Source organism: Narcine bancroftii, chromosome 1 (assembly GCF_036971445.1).
Source record: "Narcine bancroftii isolate sNarBan1 chromosome 1, sNarBan1.hap1, whole genome shotgun sequence".
Classification (NCBI taxonomy): Eukaryota; Metazoa; Chordata; class Chondrichthyes; order Torpediniformes; family Narcinidae; genus Narcine; species Narcine bancroftii.
In genome coordinates, this window is record NC_091469.1 from 194,815,046 (window position 1) to 194,835,480 (window position 20,435).

Consider the following 20,435-nt stretch of genomic DNA (forward strand, 5'->3'; position numbering starts at 1 on the left):
GTAAGGTGAGTATTTATTTCTCATCCCCAATGCACTGACAAGGTGATGAGCAGCCACCTTCTTAAATCACTCTTCAGAATGAGATAACACTCCCTTGCAGAGAGGGAGAAGCCTGGGAGAGGACCTACAGGCTAGAAAACCACAGCAGTAAACTACCACAGGGTTCAGCAGATGAAGGCCTCACACAAGGCAGGCTGCTCGTGACTGGCTCGTGGGAATCAGATATTGGCACAGGGATTCATGAGGGTGCCGAAGGCAAGCAGGGCTCCTGAAGGGCCTTGGCCAATGACAGCTTCTTGATTGCTTCAGAGGTTCGGAACCAGAGGCCATGGATGGTAACCTGGATGTCATGGGCTTGAGTACACCACTTGTCCAGACTGTAGCTGCATGGCCTCCTGGGTTACAGGGCATAGAAAGGGGTGGTATTTGAAATTCCATGTCTTTGAAGATTCTCTTTTGTTTTTCCTTTCTTGGTTGCTCGTATAGTGCCCCTTTGTGTGCCTTTACAGGTCAAACATCGGAAAAAGCTTTTTGCATATTTTGTGCACAGGACATTAAATAGAATCTTGAATCTTAAGTCACTCTAATAAAGGTACAATGCTGTTAATGAAAAGGTTCCAAAAGTCAGACCTAGCAACATCCAGGTTAGGATGCTATCTAACTTGAAGTGGAACATTCAGGTAGTGGCTTTCCCTTGCTTCTGAAACCCTGTGAGTCCAGGTGAACAAGTGCAGTTTATTTTGCATTTAGTAAACACTAGGCACCAATGGTGGAGGGAAGAGCAGCCGATGGTATGCCAATCACATGGACTGCTTGGTCTTGGGTAGTGTTACATTTCTTGAGAGTTGTTGCAGCTGCATTCATCCAAGCAAGTGGAGAGTATACCATCATGCTTCCAACATGTGTCTTGTAATCAGTGGAAATGCTTTGGGGCATCAAGTAGTGGGTATCTGATTACAAGATGGTCTCTGGTCTGCTCTAGCCTGAACATCACTTGTTAGCCTACAGCTGAATGGTGTTCAGTTCTTGCTGCATGTAGGAATGAACTGGCCTAAGGAGTTGGAAATGGAATTGAGCACTTGTGAGTCTGAAGGTGCATTGGAAAATTTACCCTGACTAATCTTCCATTAGAATTTGGATTTTAAGTAAGTGACAAGTCTTTTCTCACAGAGAAATGGAAGCAGAGTCTGAATCAAGTCAAGTTTATTGTCAGCTGATTGAAGAACTACAACCTGACAAAACACTGATCTCCGGTCCTCAGTGAAAGACATGCAGACACACAACCAGACATAAATACACATAAAGACAAGTATTTCATCTATACAAATAAATATTGCTTTGTACATATGAGAATCTTGGTGTGAGCAGTTCCTTTGGTCGTTCAGCATGGGAAGAAGTTGTTCCTCAGCCTGGTGGTGTTGGCTCTGATACTCCTGCATCTCTTCCTCAATGGGAGGAGCTGAAAGATGCAGCAAGCAGGGTAGAATGAGTATGCATGCCCTCTTCAATGACCCCGGTAGATCATGTTGATGGGGAGCAGGGGAAGGGAGACTCCAGTGATCCTCTCTCCCAGTCCTGTGGATTGACCTCTGATTAATTTCTCTGCAGCAACTGTATCACACTGTGATACCGCTGGCCAGGACGATCTCAATAGAGCTCCTATAGAAGGTTGAAATAATGAAGCCTTGCCCGCTTCAGTCTTTTCTGGAAATGTAGTCGTTGTTGCGCCTTCCTGACAAGTGAGGAGATGTTGAGTATTCACAACAGGCCAATAGTTAAGTGAACTCCAAGGAACTTTACAGAGTTATTGATGTGTAGTGTAGAGTGGTTAGACCTGGTCATCCTGATGTTCACGATCATCTCCAATGACTTGTCCACATTGAGACTCAGGTTGTTACTCTTGCACCATTTCATGAGAATTTCCACCTCTTCTCTGTAGAGTGACTCGTCATTGTTCCTGATGAGGCCAACTACTGTTGTGATATCTGCAAACTTGATAACATTGTTGCAGCTGGATCTGGTGATGCTGTTGTGAGTCAGTGGCGCGTTCTGGTACCAATCTAGATAGACTGTGGTCTTTCCATTAGGAAGTCCAGGATCCAGTTGCAGAGAGGGGTGTTGAGTCCCAGCAAGTACAGCTTTTCGACCTGCCTCTGGGGAATGATCATATTAAACGCCGAGCTGAAGTCAATGAACAGCAATGTAGCATATGAGGGGTCATTCTCCAGATGGGCCAGGATTGAGTGAGTCAACAAGGCTATAGCATCATCAGTGGAATGGTTTCTTCTATAGGCCAATTGAAACAGGCCCACATTTTGAAGGCAGAGGTGAAACAAGGGAATGAAAGGTTACTCTAACATGAAATCACTAATCTGCCAATTGCCAAAGAGGCAGCTTATTTCTGACCATTGCTTCCAATCCACTGCAGGGCAGGTACCTCTATTGAACACTACATCTCTGCCTCAAACAAAGAAATAGCACTGCTATACCAAACATGGACTTTTCACGTTCCTTCTTCAGCTCTGATGGTGATCGCACACCCCCAGTGACACGCACACACAAAGAAATGGAGCATCTGGCACCTATGTGAATGCACCAAGGATGATTACATTGGGGGCAGCATTCATAAATAAACACAGCTGGCCACGTCACTTCGACCACTCTGTGTATCTTCTCAATGAAAATATTGAAGGTTCAGCATTGAAAAGATCGGTCAGAGTAAATTTAATTTCAAAACAGGAGCAGAGAAAAAGGTCATGAAGATTGCTTTGAATGAAAGAAGACAACAAAAGTTCAACTTTTAATTTTAAATTTAGCATTTTGAAACCTTAAAGATTTGATTAGCAGTTAATTAAAAAGTGTCACATAATTAAAGGATTACTGGATGTGAAATTACAGCTTTTTGTGACAAGTTCAATTTGCATCAACCTTGCAAATATAGAATCATCATGTTGGTCAAGAATATTTTAATGATAAGGTAGAGAGCGAGATGCTTGTAGAGTAGAGGGCTACAATTTTGGAAGATAACCCTTGTATCACTCTCCTGCCTAAAGTAGCAGAGATCTGTTTGCTGATGAACCTTCAGTCCCATAAGTATTTTGACAGCAAAATCTGGGCCCTTCAAATGCTGTTTCCAATGGAGTGGTTGAATACCAATGTATCAGGAATGGAGAAAAGAAGATGGGTACTGAGACAGTATTAACACAAATGCCTAAAATATTTACTCAAGTCCACAGAACCACATATTAAGATTTCCTTATTCAGAACAATGGCTCTGTTGATTTTGCAACATCTTACTTATTACAGACTTATTAGCCCAGCGATTGTTCTAATATATTTTAGCAAGACTATCACCTTAATTGCATTCACTCTATTCAGATTCCAAACCTTTTGTTGAATTATTTCACACTGCAATTTTATTTTCTGTTATTGTTTCATTATTAAATTGCATGGATTTTAAGCCTTTTCTGATAAAAGGATAGTGAAACTATGGGCAAGAATAAAGTGAGAGATGAGGTAGTTTTAATTATTGCTAGAATTAATCATTCGGAAGACTAAGCATTTGAAACACTTGCAGGAAGTTTGGATTGTTCTCTATCCTCTACAAGTTTACTGAGCAGATACTATAGTTGAGACAATAATGTGATTACAATAACTATATATTCGCCTAATGGGAGGACATGGGGACTCAATTGTGGTATACACGTTCTGGAAACAGCCAAGCTCCATTTGTTGACTCCTGTGACTGAAATGCAATCACATTCAATTAATTGAGAATTCAAGTTACAGATCACAACTGAAACATACTTAACAGCTGCCCAGATTACTGACATAAGTCATCATCACTTTATTAATTTAAGTGCTTCTGATACCATGAGATTTTAGTGAGTGATATGAAATTTACTATTCTCTGTGCATAAATTTTAAACTTAATACATAATACAGCTTTAGATTTGCACTGACTTTGATTGGCACGGAAAAGAGATATTAAAAGAAAGAGTTACTTACTTCAGATACAAGTTTGATTGAAAATTGATCTCTTTAATATTGGAAGAAACTTAGGTCTTCATCTAATGTTTGGTATCACAGCAGCATAAAAGCCCAGTAAAGGGAAGATACTACAATATCAGAGTTTACAAATGGAGAGTAGCTACAAATAATAGTTTTTATCAACAAGTTAAATGCAACATTTTCAAATGAATGGTTATGAACTCCATTTCTGTTTCAGCTGAAGCTGCCTGACCTGTTTGAACACCAGCTCCGTTTTCCATTTTTGTTTCTAATTCTTTGCATCTGCAATTTTTTCTTGTTTTTGAGAACAAATTTGTGTGGTTTTGGTGTTTCTTGGCACAGATGTCACAATGGGCACCAAACTGTTTTCCATTATGTAAAATTGAGTTTCTGGACCTTGAAAAAAATTTTGAATTCTAAATTTCTTAAGAACAGTGTGGAAAAAGTCCTTTTAGATCTTTGGTGGGATTGAATTAAAAAAAATATTCAGGAACAAGAATGTAAGGATTATATAAAAAGCACGTGAATGAACAAATCTAGTTACTGATTCTTTGTCATCTGGCCATTGGATTATTTGAATCTACTCTCCCTTTAGTAACACATGCTCCAAAAATCATAATTGGAGGGATTTTTGCAGCTATTAAGGATTAATAATTTAAATTGGGAGTTGCAAACTAAAATGCAAATCAGAATGACCAGATTTCAGCTATTTCCCACTTTAAAGTTCCAAATATTACATTCAATAGGGGCAGACAAATTGTTGTTCCTCCTTAAGTTTTAGCAAGTTTACCAAGGTAATGGTTGGTCTAAAATGAGTTAATCTGCTTATCTTAATGGAAAAACCACACTGACATTTACAACTTGTAAAATATGAAGAGGAAACTGGCCAGTATCATAGGAACACAAGAAAGAACGCAGATATTGACCAATGCTACATCTGGATTTGTATGCAAAGCTGCCATGATGAAAAAGCATGGTAATATTCACCTTCACAGTCAAATTGTGAATAATAATTTATGATATGGTAAGATTCAGATGCCAGCAACAAACCAATAGTAATTCAATATTGTTTCATACAGAAGATGATGGTTATCTGGAACGAGATGCCACAGGAGTTGGTAGAGGCAAATACAATTTCACTGTTTAAAAGGCATTTGGATAGTTACTTTGACCAGTCATTCTTAAAGGGGACCCTACAGACTCCCTGGTGGACACAGCACATTTAAGTAAAAGCCTTGTTCTCTTTTAACCTCAGGTTACACAAATTTTTTTAATGCTTTTTTATGTAGTCAGTAGATGAGAAGTATGGAAGAAACCAAACCTGGCTGCTTAACAGGGAAAGGGGCCCATAAACTTTGAGGAGAGTTCTAGGGGAGCCATAGCCCATAAAAGGTTGAGAATGGCAAACTTAGACTGAAAGGCACAAAGAGCATTGTCCTAATACAAGCAAGAGGGATAGTGTGGGTAAACAACAATCAGCATGGACATCTGAACAAAAAAGGCCCATTTCTACACTGTACAATTTAATGTAGACAGTAAATGGGAAATTTGGAAGAAAAAAGTTTTTAAAAAATCACATTATTTTCTGTTTATGGATCAGGTCATCACATTTCATCTCTATTTAACCTTTTTTAACTCAAGGTCAGTTTGTGGACATTGCACAATACATTCATTGAGAAGGATGTAATGAGCCAGAAAACTGATACGCTCCTGCTGTTAGGTAAGGAGCCCAAGGATTTTGGCTGGGGAAGGTGAAGTGGTGAGAATGGATTTTTCCAGTCAGCATGGTTTTATTTTGCAAATCCTGATGCCTGTTGACCATTGTCCATTTGGGTAGACAGAAGTTACAACATTGAAATACACGTTTGAAAGCCTGGCAAGTTACATTCTTAATTGGTATGGACTTCAGACATAGTTACTATAAGCAAATATATAGAAATCTGCATCAGGTGCCTATGGAGCAGCTGCTATGTCCTTGACAGTTTTAAGTTTCAATTGTTGCTGAAGCTGCACTTATCCTGGTAGGTGAAGGGTACACAGTTACATGTCTGTCTTGTGTGTTGTAGATGGGAGCATCAATACAGCACTGGTTGATTCTTTTCAAAAATCACCTCATTCCAGGAGCACCAGTGGACTGGAAGAATGTAAATGTGACTCCCATATTCAACCAGGGAGGCAGAGAAAAAGACCAGAGCATCTGTTATTTGGAAGAAACTGCAATTAAGAGGGATAAGACTAGTTATTTAGTAAAACTCACAACATTCAAACCACACCAATGTTCTTTTATGAAAGGGAAATCATGTTGAACAAGTTCTTTGAGAATTTAAAAAATAGAGTTGATATAAGGGAACCTGTGGAAACTGTGGTTTTGAAATTCCGGAAAGCATTCAATAAGATGGTGTACAAAAGACTTGTGCATGAAATCTCAAGTTTTTTTGGGTATAAAGGTGATTGGGGTGGGGGGGGGGGGGGAGTAGGGGGAAGTTAAATTAATATGGACTGAAGACAGATTAGCAAATGGAAGACTAATTTTAAGATATTCTTTGATAGATTGGAAAGATTACAAGTGGAATGCTCAAGACATCAGTCCTTGGCCCTCAATTATTTACTATATATATTAATAATGAAAGAGGGGGCAGAATGTAAGGTATCATTTTGGAGATGGTATGCTGAGATGAAAAGAGGGTTGGTGTCCGCGAAGCCAAGCCAAAGAAGATGCTGAGATGAAGATATTTGGATTCTACAAGGGAATGCAGATTAAGTGAGTGACAAAAACTTGATAAATTTAAGATTCAAGATACCTTTATTGCATAGAACATAACATTACACGGAATTGCCTTCTGCCTGCCATAAAGCAGACAAAGAGTCAACATCAATGTTGCCTGGAGCCCCTTACAGTAAGAGAAAAAGAGAAGCAAAGGTGAGTCCTTTCAGAATCAGAGTGTCTGTGGATTTGCCTCCAATGCTCCTGCAGCCTCTGCAGACACACTGATTTCCTGCTCAATTTATCAGCAACCCAAACTCCAGATCGAAACCTCTGACATGACCAGGAAGCTATCAACACTTGAGGCCCTTTTGGAGCCCTTCTTGCCCACAGTTCCCTCTCGAATTCTGGCTCCAATAACTTTGTTCCCATGAGCCAGTCTCCAGCAGCCCACAGGAGGTGCAGATCTCCTGAATGCAAGTTGCCTGCAGCCCACGCGGGCTCCTCAGCCATTGAGCCCCTCGCTGGTCCGCTGCCGTGGTTACTGTCCTGTGGGATTGCCTTCTTTGCTCCTCCTTCTCAATTGGTGGGGGGAGGGGGGGAAGGGTGTTTGTCCTGTTTGTGGTGTCCTGTGCCAGTCCACTGCTCCCTGGAGTTTTCAATCCCTCATGGCTGCTGCTGAGCACAGATGCCGCCATCTTGGGCCCAGACCTCCACGTTTGCAGAACTTTACTTACAAACATCATTAGCTCTTTTAACAAGCCATTTAAAACCTGTACAGACATGCCGGCATTAGGACCAGATAGGAGAGCTCTTTGGAGCAGGGCTGTGTCTCTGCTTTGCACTCTCCTGGGTCTGCACCAGCAGATGAAGTATAAATGAAGTATACTGTGGCAAAGAGTGAGGTCAAGCACTTCATTAGGAATAATCAAAAGATTAGATACTATTTACTGTCAAGTAATAAAACAGAAATATATTATACACAACTGCCTTTAGACTGCCATAAGGCAAAGATTCGCTATTAGTATTTGCATTGCCCAACATTCCTTACAGTCAGAGAAAGAGAAGCAAAAGAGAGTCCCCCCACAATCACTGAGGGTTAGTGGATTTGCCTCCAGAACTTCTGCAGTCTCTGCAGTCACACAGGACTCCAGTTCAGTTCAAACCATCGGCAACCCGAGCCCAGATCTAAACCTCTGACACAATGAGGAAGCTTTTAATGCCCAGGGTCCTTCTGGAGCCCTCCTTGCTCTCAGCATCCTCTCAAATCCCGGTTTGGATACCTGGTTCTTAACAGCCAGTTCCCAGCAGCCCTTAGCCTGGTGTGAGTCCTTTGACCAAAATCCCCAGCAGTCTGCAGCCTGTGTGGGTTCTTTGGCTGCAAGTCGCCAACGGCTCGCTGCCTGTGTGTGTACTTCAGCTGCAAAGCGCTACCGTGGTCACTGTCTTTAGGATCACCTCTTCTGCTTCTCCTTCTCAACAGTGGGGGGTTTCTCCCCATTACTGGTACTCCCCCGGAGTCTGCAATCCCTCGGGGCCACTACTGAGCACAGGTGCTGCCACCTTGGGTCCTGACTCCACGGTTGCAGGAATTTAAAATAATTCACCATCGGCTCCTTTAACAGGCCGTTTAAAGCATGTACGGAGCTGTAGGTAGAAGGACTGGGTGGTAGGACCCCCATGGCAGAGCACTGTGTCTCTGTTCTCTGCTCTCCCCAGGTCCACACCAACAGCAGTATTGCTGTTACAGCAACTCTGGCAGCACCGCCTATTTTTTTTCTTTTTGTCCAATCATTAAGTCAGATTATTATCTATATGGAGAGAGAATGCAAATGAATGGAGTCCAAAGGACCAAGATATTCTTGTACACAAAAAGTTAGTAAAAAGGTAGGCGCACCAAGTAATTAAAGCGTTAAACTGTATTTTGGCTTTGATGGCTAAATATTTTATCGACTTCTCTGGTTTCTGCTCAAAAACCTAATATTCTGCCTGGGCACTCTCCAACCAGATGCCATTAACGTTGACTTCTCTGGTTTCTGCTTAAGGTGAACTGGGATTCACTAGAAGTGTGCTCTGCAGACGACTGGTCCTACCTCCTGGCTCCTCCCCCTGGGGCTCGTATATAACCCTGGTTTTCCACCTAAACCCAGAATCCCTCTGAAGCCCGTTCATGAACCCTACCTGTGTTGTACACTAATAAAAGCGTTTGTTCTCCCTCCAGTCGAGCATGAGCCTTTTATCTATGCTACACTGCTAGACCTCTCCCTATTCTCCCTCTCTTCCCTATCCCTCTGTCTCCTTTCCTCCAGCTTTTCACCCCCTCTCCATTCACAGAGCTTTGTTTGTTGTTATGCCCTCCCTCCCTTATCCACCTATTATATTACGTCTTGCCTGTAGGCCTGTGCTCCTCCCCCACCCCTCCCCGCACCTGCCTACATTTTGCTCATAGTAAAAACACATAAATGCTGGAGGAACTCAACTGGTCTCACAGGGTCCATAGAAGTAAAGATATATTATTGATGCTTTGGGCCTGAGCCCTTCACGAGAAAAGCAAAAAGCAAGTAGGCATCAGAATTAAAGACGAGGGAGAGAAAGGTGGAAGAATAGGAGAGGGAGGAGCCCGGACCAATGGGATACAAGGTTTTAATTGGATAAGGGGAAAGATGAGAATTGATTTTAGCTCTGTGAAAGGAGACAGAGGGAACAGGGAAGAGAGAGACTGAGCTAGAGGAAAGGAGATAGGAGGGAAGAAGGGAGGAGGGATTTAATGGAAATTGGGGAAGTCAATGTTAATGCAATCTGGTTGGAAGCTGTCCAGCCATAAGATGAGGTGTTGTTCCTGGGTGGTCTTGGTCTGGCAGTGCATGACACCATGGGAAGACATATCAGAAAGAGAATGGGACTGGATATTGAAATGGGTGGATATTGGGAGATCCAAGCCATTGTGGCAGACAGAGCCAAGGTGTTCAATGAAGAAATCTCGCAGTCTGCACCCAGTATCCCGATGTAGAGGAAACCACAACTGGAGCACCGGATGCAGTAGATGACCCCTGTAGATTCAGAAGTGAAGCCTTATTTCACTTGGAAGGACTGTTTGGGATCCCGAATGGTGGTGAGGGAGGAGGTGTGTCCCCACCCTGGCCCTGGTGGCCTACAAGATCAAGCTCCTGACGTAAATCTTCACCTTGGGACTGGTGAGCTAAAGGATTGAGCTTCAGTGGCGGATTAACTACCCAGGCCCTAGCTGAGCTTTAGTGAGGTCTCCCCACCTCAACCTTGTCCCCTGCCCAATAGACCTCACCCTTCTTCTGACGCTGTGACTTTGGTAAAATAGAAATGCTGGAGGAACTCAGCTGGTTTTGTAGCACCCACAGGAGGTAAAAATACCTTGAAGAAGGGCTCAGGCCCAAAATGTCAGTAATACACCTTTACCTCCTATGGACACTGTGAGACCTGCTGAGTACCTCCGGCATTGTGATTTTACAATTCAATTTACAAATGCAAGTTTACCTTTTCCCTTTCATTTTGCTGAGATTTCATTCAAAACAATTTTACATTACAAGTTTTCCACAAATTTTGCACGAATAATAACATACCAAAATATCCCTGCAGCAAAGGAACACATTAGGTTTTCATTTATTAATAAAACCTGATTATGCAAAATCACAGTACAATGATGTCTAAAAACATAGACATATTAAAAAAGTTCAAACAATTGCTATCACCTTTGGTTGTATTATTTGAAATGAAATCACTGATTTGAAGAGAAATCACTGATTAAATAGGTGGGCCCATTCCCCTATCCTGCTGGGCAGGGAGAGGTCACCATCCCAGTCCTGCTGGAAAGGAAGAGGTCGCGTCCCCCAGCCCTGTCCTGCTGGAAAGAAGTTCCCATCCCCTGTCCTGCTGGGAAAGGAGAGGTCCCCATCCTCCGGGAAAATGAGAGGACCCCGTCCCCGGGGCAGGGTGAGGTCCCTGTCCTGTTGGTCAGGGAGAGGTTGCCATGCCCCATCCCATTGGGAAGGGAGAGGTCCCCATTCCCCGTCATGCTGGGCAGGGAGAAGTCACCTTACCCCTCAGGCCGGATGGGTGACCATGTGGGCAGAGATGGAGAGGAAGGGTCTCAATAGTCCCACTAGGTTCCTGCAAACCCTTCTCCTGCTTTAAATCCTTTTCCTCCTCCTGAACACCTTGTTCCGCACTGCCCATATCTACCTCTTACCCATGATCCACAAACCCAATTGTCCTGCAGACTGATTGTTTCCTCTTGCTCCTGCCCCACTGAATAGGTATTGATTTACCTCAACTCCGTTTGGTCTCCCCTCGTCCAGTCCTTCCCCACCTACATCTAGGATACGTCACATGCCCTCCATCACTTCAACAACTTCAAGTTCCTTGAACTTAACTGCCTCATATTTACCATGAACATCCAATCACTATACACCTCCATCCCCCATACCAAAGGGCTCAAAAGCCCTTCATTTCTTTCTCCACAATAGACCCAAAAAATCCCCCTCCATCACCTCCTTCTCTGGCTGGCAGAACCTGTCCTCACCCTCAATAACTTCTGTTTTAACTCATCACATTTTCTTCATGTCAAAGGCGTAGCCAGTCATGGGTACACGCATGGGCCCCAGCCATGACTGTCTCTTTGTTTGCTACTAGCCTACAAAGGAAAAGACCCTCAATTCTTCCTCTGCTACATCAACGACTACTTTGGTGCTGCCTCATTACACATGAAGAGCTTGTCAACTTTATCTACTTTTTTTCCATCTTTCTCCCTGACCTCAAATTCATTTGGTCCATCTCTAGCAACAATCTCTCTTTTCTTGATCTATTTCCATCTCAGGAGAAAAACTCTCAATAGACATCTTCTACACACCAACTAACTCTCAAAGGTACCTCAACTATATCTCTTCACACCCTTTCACCGTAACGGTTCCATTTCTTTCTCTCAATTCCTCTGTCGCACCTGCTCCCAAAATCAGATCTTCCATGCCAGATAATCAGAGATGCCTTCCTTTTTCAAACATCATGACTTTCCCTCTATACCAATAACTTTTACCTCATGCATATCCTCCATTATCCTGGACCCATTTCCCCTCGTGTGCAAGGACAGGATTCCACCATCCACCCCACCAGCTTCCGAGTCCAACATATCCTCCGCTATAATTTCTGCTACCTACTACACGATCCCTGCACCAGACACATATTCCCCTCTCTGGCTTCCACAGGGACTGCTCCCTCCGTGACTCCTCTGTCCAGTCTCCCCCCCCCCCTACCAATTATCACCTTCGCACCTACCCCTCTGACCACAGGTAATGCTCCACTTTCGCCCACACCTCCTCCCTCAACACCATTTGGGGTCCCAAACAGTTCTTCCAAGTGAAACAACACCATTTGTGTATCTTTAGGGCTTATCTACTGCATTCGGTGCTCCCCATAGTGGTCTCCATTCATCAGAGAGACTGGGGTTAGACTTGGAGATCGATTTATTCAGCACCATTCCTATGTTCACCACAGTAGTGTTGATCTCCCAGTGGGCCACCTATTTCAATTCCCCATCCCAATTCCTTGCTGACATGTCTGTCCATAGTCTCATGAACTACCAGACTAAGACCACCTGCAAATTGGACAAACAACACCTCATCTTCTGGATGGCATTAACATCCACTTCTCCAGTTTCTGTTAAACCCCTCTCCCCTTCCTCTTTCCCGCTGTCTCCTTTCCTCTCATTCTGTCTCTCTCTCTCTCTCTCTTCTTTTTCCCTTGCTCTCCTTTCACATAGCCAAAACTAATTCTCACGTTTCTTCTTATCATATCCGATTGACACCTTTTATCCTGTTGGTCTCGACTCCTCCCCCTCCCATTCTTCCACCTTTCTCTTTAATTCCAATGCCTTCCTGATTTTTGCTTATTCCTTGAAGAAGGGCTCAGGCTTGAAAAATCAGTAATGCATCTTTATCTCCTATGGACACGGCGAGACTAGCTGAGTTCCCCAGCATTTCTGTGTTTTTACTACCATCACACCATCTGCAGTCTTCCATGTTTCCTTACATTTTGCTCATGCCTTGATGAAGGGCTCAGGCTTGAAACATTGGTTATGTATCTTTACCTTTGCTATATAAGTATCTGATTCACCTGCTGAGTTTCTCCAGCATTGTGTTTTTACTTCAATCACAGCGTATGTAGACTTTCATGTTTTACTCCATTTTGTTGCTTAGGGTAGGAAATATTAAAAATAGGGAAATATTGTTACAATTGTGCGGGATGTTAATGAGGCTGCAATTTTTTATAATGTGTACAATTTGATTCCCCTTATTCAAGAAAGAATATACTTGAATATGAGGCAGCTCAAAAGAGAATCACAAAGCTAATTTCTGGGAAGAGATGGTTGTTTAACCACAAACAGCTAAAAAAAGAATTACATGTGTAGACTTTATAATTTTGAATGAGTGTTTTTATTGAAACAAATGTTCAGATTTTCCCACTCGTGGGAGCGTCTTGAATGAAAGAAGTACTGCAGTTACAAGATAAGAAAGCTGTCATAAATCTCTAATTCTCTACCCCAAAGAGTGTGGAAACTATATCATTGTATTTGAAATGGAAGTCGATACATTTTTGAATGATCAAGGAATTGAAGGATATGTGGAACAGGCACAAGAGAGAAGTGGAGCCCTGGGTCAGATCAACCATGATTAGATTGAATGCCAATCAGTATCTTACTCTGTTTCCTTTTGTACTTAAAAGGCTTTATTGACTGAGAAGATGAGTCAGGTACTGCAGGGTACTCACCCCTGAAATGGTTTTGTTGCTACATATTTATGCAATTATCCAGTTGGTCAATAGTGATGCTGAGAGAGAGTGATATGTCAGAGTGGCATTGAACTTCAAAGGGAGATAGTTGCATTCTCTTTATTGGACATAAGACCTGTTCATCAGCCCAGTGACTCAATGTTTTCAGATCCTATTTCATTATCCAAATGAAAAATGAACATTTTGCGATACAAGGAAACATCCTCACTTTTGACCTTATTTGGGAGTAAAGCTCATTGCTGTAGCTACTTAAGATGATCAAGCCAAGGGAGAAAAACTTCTGCTGCAATTTCCCATTTTGACTTAATTACAGGGGTGCAGTGCTGTCGGAGCTCACTGGAGCGCTGCTCCAGGCACCTTATAGGGTGGCTCCAGCATCTCTTTGCTGCCATTTTTGGTGAGCTCCGGCACCTAAAAATTAGCACGGCACACCTGGTTAATTGCTAAAAAAAAACAGCACAAATTTAATGCCAAATTGGTCAGTAGATATAGGAAGTCAGAAAAGGCAATTCACCACCTTTGTGAGACAGTATAAATAATTGCTGAAGGAAACTAATTTACCAATCTCACCCTAGTCACGTTGCACTCACCTAACCAGCACATGTTCTGAATAAAGTACTCAACTAGTAATATAATTATTTATCAGTTCAATTTAGCATTAAAAAAAAATCCAAATTCCAAAATGCTCAGCGCTTTTCAAATAAAGGAGAAATTCTATGTTCAAATTCAACATCAGCAGCGGAGGTTGGCAGCAGTGGCAGTGAGCGGGTAGGCAGCAGCAACTGTGAGAGCGGAGGTTGACAGTGTCAATGGATGAAGAGGAGGCTGAGGCGAGCAGCGTCTGCAGACAAAGCAGAGTCGAGTGGCCTGCATGAGAAGAGTGGTGTGGAGCCCAGGCCCAGTAGGGAGAAGTCCAGGCCAGAGAGACCGGTCTAATTTTGGATATAGAATACAATAGCTATAAAATATTAGAAATGGTATTGCTGGTGGCATATCACTATTTTCAGAGATCTGGAGCTTTGTTTGATTGCCGCTAGGGAGTCGGGGAGGAACTTTCCAAAGCTTTCTCCTCTAATTGGCTGCAGGTTTTTCTTTGCTTTTTTTTCCTTCTCCAGGAGCCACACTACCAGCATAAATAGGCAGAGAGTTGTGAGGTAGAGTGAGTGGGATAGAGATAGAGAGAGTGGGGTAGAGAGAGAAGAGAGTGGGAGAATGGAGCCCATGGTAATGGCATGCTCCTCTTGTATGATGTGAATTGTTAGGGAAGTCGATAGTTTCCCTGATGATTACAAATGTGAGAAGTGCATCCAGCTCATGCTCCTGACAAGCTGTGTTGAGGCTTTGGAGCAGGCAGTGGATAAACTCTGGAGCATTTGGGAGGCAGAGGGTGTGATAGATAGGAGTTACAGGGAGACTATTACATGAGGAGACAGGTAGAAGGTAGTTAGGTTACAGTTAAGAGAGGGAGCAGGCAGGTAGGGTAAGGCTACCCGGTGGGTGTCCCCCTGAAAAATATATGTCACTTTAAATACTGTTGAGGGGGATTACTTACAGGACATAAGCCATGGCAAACAGGTCCCTGTCACTGTGGCTAAGAAGGGAAGGGGGAAAAAAAAAGGTGTACTATAGTGATAGGGGATTCCATGGTTAGGAAGTTAGATGAGAGGTTTTGTGGAGGAGATTGTGAATCCCAGATGGTATGTTGACTCCCTGGTGCCAGGGTACAGGATATCTCAGATCAAGTTCACAACGTTCTTAGGTGGGAGGATGATCAGCCAGATGTCGTAGTCCATGTAGGGACCAATGACATAGGTAGAAAAAGTGAGGAGATCCTGAAAGTTGAGTTCAGAGAGTTAGGTGATAGGCTGCAGAAGAGGACCTCCAGGGTAGTGATCTCAGAATTACTTCCTGTATCATATGCTGGAGAGATTAGTATTAGGAGGATAAGGCAGGAGACATGGTGAAGGAGGGAGGGCTTCACGTTTCTATATCACTGGAACCCGTTCCAAGGAAGCTGAGATCTGTACCAACAGTACGGATTGTATCTGAACTGGAAGGGGATTAATATCCTGGTGGGAAAGTTTGTGAGCCTTGTACTGATGAGTTTAAACTAGATTTGCAGGGGAAGAGGAACCAGTATGTTAGAGCAGTTAGTGGGAAGGAGGAGGATAATGGTCATGTGAGGACCACATGTATAGACAAAAATCAAAGGTTTGTACATGACAGAAATTTTCTCACATGTATTTATTTTATTGCAAGGAGTATTGTTAGAAAGGCTGACAAGCTTTGCGCATGGATTGACATGTGGGATTATGATATTGTCGCTATAAGTGAGACTTGGTTGTAGGATGGACAGGACTGGCACCTTAATGAGCCTCACAAAATGGGGGAGATCTTAAAGTTTTTTTGCATTAATATTTATTCACGAAACTGGCATAGTGGATAAGGAAGGAAGGGAACAAAACAGAAGAGTTATGGAACAGATGGAGATTAAGGAGAAAGAGGTGCTTGCTGCCTAACATAGAATGAAGATAGATAAATCATCTGGGCTGGATATGATATTCTTTCTGACCTTGAGAGAGACTAGTGTAGAAATTTCAGGGGACCTGACTGATATATTCAAAATGTTCTTAGATGTCAGAGGATTGGAGGATAGCTCATGTTGTCCCATTGTTTAAAAAAAGGCTCTAAAAATAATTATAGGCCAGTGAGCCTGACATCAGTAGTAGGTAAATTATTGGAAGGAGTTCTGAGAGACAGGATATGTAGGTATTTGGATAGTCATGGGCTGATTAAGGATAGTCAGCATGGCTTTGTTTGTGGTAGGCCTTCTTTAACAAATCTTGTGGAATTTTTTTGAGGTTACCAGGAAGGTGGATGAAGGAAAGGCTGTGGATATTATCTACATGGACTTTAGTAAAGTTATTGACAAGGTCCCACATGAGAGGTTAGTTCAAAAGCTTATGACACTAGGTATTCAAGGAGAGGTGGTAAACTGGATTTGAAATTGGCTGTGTGAGAGAAGGCAGAGGATAGTAGTGGATGGTTGCTTCTCGGATTGGAGACCTGTGACTAGTGGTGTGCCTCAGGAATCTGTGTTGAGACCGCTGTTGTTGGTTGTATGCATCAATGATCTGGACAATAATGTTGTGAATTGGATCAGCAAGTTTGCTGATGACACAAAGATAGAAGCGTTGCGGACAGGGAGGAGAGCTATCAAAGTTTGCAGAGGGATCTGGACCAGCTAGGAGAAAGGGCCAGAAAGTGGCAGATGGAGTTCAATGTAAACAAGTGTGAGGTGTTGCATTTTGGAAAGGCAAACCAAGGTAGGAGATATTCGGTAAATGATAAGGCACTGAGGAGTGCAGAGGAGCAAAGGGATCTAGGAGTGCAGATACATTGTTCCCTGAAGGTGGCATCGCATGTGGTCAGGAATGTAAAGAAAGCTTTTAGTATCTTAGCCTTTATAAATCAAAGTATTGAGTATAGGAGTTGGGATGTTATGTTGAAGTTGTTTAGGAAATTGATAAGACCAAATTTGGAATATCGTGTCTGGGCACCTAACTACAGGAAGGATATCATTAAGATTGAAAGAGTGCAGAGAAAATTTACTAGGATGTTGCCGGGTCTTCAGGTGTTGAGTTACGTGGAAAGATTAAACAGGTTAGAACTTTATTCCTTGGAGCAAAGAAGAATGAGGGGAGATTTGATCAAGGTTTACAAGGTTATGAGAGTTATAGACAGAGTAGATGCTTTTTACACTGAGATTGGGGGAGACAAGTACGAGAGGTCATAATTTTAAGATGAGTTTAGGAGAACTTTAAGGGGAAGCTTTCACTTAGAGGGTGGTGAGAGAGCAGAATGAGCTACCATCTGATGTGGTGAATGCAGGCTCAATTGTGTATTCTAAGAGTAAATTTAATAGGTACATGAATGTGAGAGGACTGCAGGATTATGGTATGGGAGCAGGTCAGTGGGACTGGGGGATCATGGTCGGCACAGACTAGAGGGGCAGAATGGCCTGTTTTCTGTGTTGCAGCGTTCTATGGTTCTATCAAATTAATCTTGATTACAACAGAATGAGATTTATATAAATAATTAAACTAACATTCCATTTGTAAGTCATGCTTTCAAAGACACTTGTACCTTAACCTTGTGTGACAGATATACAGGAATTCAGTTCAAATAACAGAACTCAGTGGCCACTATGACCACATGGATTAAATAGATATGGAATAGCTGGGCAAATGCAACCACTATTTTGGCCAAAACTGAGAAATAATGAGAAATATTCTGCAACCCTTGATGGCATCCCTATATTAAACATCAGAAGCCACTCATATGACAGGCAATAAAGGCCAATTCACATTACAAATTTCTATTGTAACTCCACAAATAAGTCTAGTTTCTGATTGTTGACTCCCCAAAAGCAATGTAAAGATCGGAAACACAATTTTGAGAACACTCTTGAATTCCATGCCAAAACATGATTGCCAAAAAAGTCTTCCACACTATCATCCCCATTCACTCCTCAACCAGTCTTAAGATCAAATTGAAAAATTAATTACATTAATTTCCCCAGATATCAAAAATAGTGCTGTATGTGCTCTTCCTCAAATATCTAGGATGAAATTGAAACTCGAGATGAGATGCTAACTTAACTTTTATAATTGGCAAGCTGTAGTTTCCAGAATTATCTTTTTGCCATCAGTGAAATTAGAATACGACATAGAAGTGAAATGCATTTCAGAGCTTCATTGGTGAGAACAAGAACTGATCTAAAAGCAAAGAGACATAACCCTTGGAAACACAGTTGCTGTAAACAGCAATAACTGAATACCTAAATGAGAGATCATTATGAATTTCTTATTTGATTATTGCTATGACCCTTTTCTCAAATAAAGGAACATGATGTGAATTAAATTTGGGAGCAAAAATGAAAATATTTTAAAAAGTCCGAATATACACATGCAAACCATGATTTAATTTTTTAAAATTTACCCTTAAAAATGATAAATCAAATGATTTACATATCCTGTTTGTATTACCATTTATAACATTTTGGAGTCTTTTCTTATACAATAAATTTGCCTGAATACAAAGATGTTGGAAGAATCTTTCTACCTTGAAAGAAATAGTTTAAAAATCCTTCCGTATCAAATCACTGTCGTTCAAATACTGTGGTGCACACATCACTATTTGCTGCAACCAGGGCCTGAAGCCAAACGTTACTGCCTGCAAGTATCATGAAAGGCCTCAAGTGTACGGAAGTCTCTCCACGTGGGAGGCAGTCCATCCTGTAGAAATTTTCCACACCGCTGACATGTAGCCTGGAATAATTTAATGTAACTTCGCAACCAAGTCTGGAAAAAAGTCAGAAAGATAGAAGATCAGCAGCTTTTATTTAAATAAAAGGCCTTTTAATTTTCCAATAAAGTAACATTGATTTTTCATTTCATTCCACAAAAAAAGCCTCCAGATTAGCAACAAGTTTAAAACAGGAATAACAGCTTATGCCACTTCATGTTCCACTCAAGCTTTTTTTATAGATCTTCTCTTGAAATTTCACAAATTAAAATACAGCAGTCACACAGGATTGACTGGAAGATGCCACTTGATACACCTGTCTTTTACAACTGCTGAGCTCACATCCTCCACAATTAATTCTGTTTTACCAAAATAAAAGGTCAGATGAAGGACTTGGCCAGTGCTTAGAAAATTCTGCAAACACAAGTAAAATCTGTGCTTCTGTAGGATATGCTTGACTTGGATTCCACACAATAGTTAGAGGGATTGACATTAATCAAATTGGTGATCACCAAAAAAGGCTGATTTTTATTTTACTCAAGTCTTATGGGGACATACAAACCAATTATATAATGTTTAATCAACTCCATTGAAAATCTACTTTATCAAAATGTTAATATGCATAATTTTCCACTTAAAATAAAACAAAAAAAAAATGAGGAGACCTAGATCCAAAAGGGTTCATGGTGTCGGTACAGAAGTGTAATGTGAAACATGAAGACAAAAGAAATTACAGGTGCTGGAATCAGGATCAAAAAATAAAACTGTGAAATCTCAGCAGGTAAAGTAACAGATATGGAGGGAAAGGGTGTTTGTTGACATTTTGTGACAAAACCCTGTATTAGACCTGAGAAGGAAGAAAAACATTCCTGGTGTACAGCAGTATGACAGAGGAGTGGGATAGAGGCTCACAGCTGATAGGTGGAACTGGGGTGGGGGGAAAAGGAGATGATGAACAGACAGAACCAGGTGGGAATAACCTGAAATTGAAAAATTCAATATATTTATTAAAATTAGAACACTGTTTTTTATTCTAGAGAAACAGCATGGTAACAGGCCCATTGCCCTGTGCTACTGAATAACATCCATGTGACCATTTAACCTCCTAACCCCATAGATCTTTGGAACATGGGAGAAAACCAGAGCACCCGGAGGATCTCTACATGGATACGGTGATAATGTACAAATTTCTTTCAGACAGTGGTGGATTCGAAACCGAGTCGCTGACACTGTAATAGCATTGTGCTAACTGCTACACTAACCAGGTTGTAAGCTACCTGCGCTATTAGATTTTGTTCTTCCAATTTGCATTTGGCCTCTTTGTAGTAATGAAAAGGGTAGGGACTGATTGGCTAGTGTGGATTGGGAAGGAGAGTTAAAATGGCAGACAGTGGAAGCTTAAGATTGCTGTTGTGGAGAGAGCAAAGGTACTCTACAAAAGAATCACCCAGTCTATGCTTGGGTTCCCCCATGTAGAGCAGGCCACATCATGAGAACAAAATGCATTACACCAGTTTAGAAGAACTCTGGTGAACCTGTCCCACTTTGAAGGGCTCTCAAAGTCTCTGGATGGTGGTAATGAAGGAGGTGAAGGGAA

The 20,435-nt window shown here is 41.8% G+C and overlaps 1 protein-coding gene across 15 annotated transcripts in view; it reads right to left on the reverse strand.

Moving 5' to 3' along the window:
- The window catches only part of med27 (mediator complex subunit 27), a 521,819-nt gene that overhangs the window by 173,222 nt on the left and 328,162 nt on the right, over positions 1-20,435 (reverse strand). For 12 of the 15 annotated variants that reach the window (XR_011340577.1, XR_011340572.1, XR_011340563.1 and 9 more), the window contains exon 8: positions 18,656-18,894. Coding sequence is in view for 2 of the 15 variants with exons in the window: in XM_069886860.1 (XP_069742961.1) it covers positions 18,760-18,894 (135 nt within the window). In the remaining 13 variants the exon portion in view is untranslated. Of the gene's footprint in view, positions 1-9,143; positions 12,935-13,153; positions 18,895-20,435 lie in introns of those variants that run through there. The other 3 variants (XM_069886860.1, XM_069886818.1, XR_011340595.1) reach the window with 2 other exon arrangements.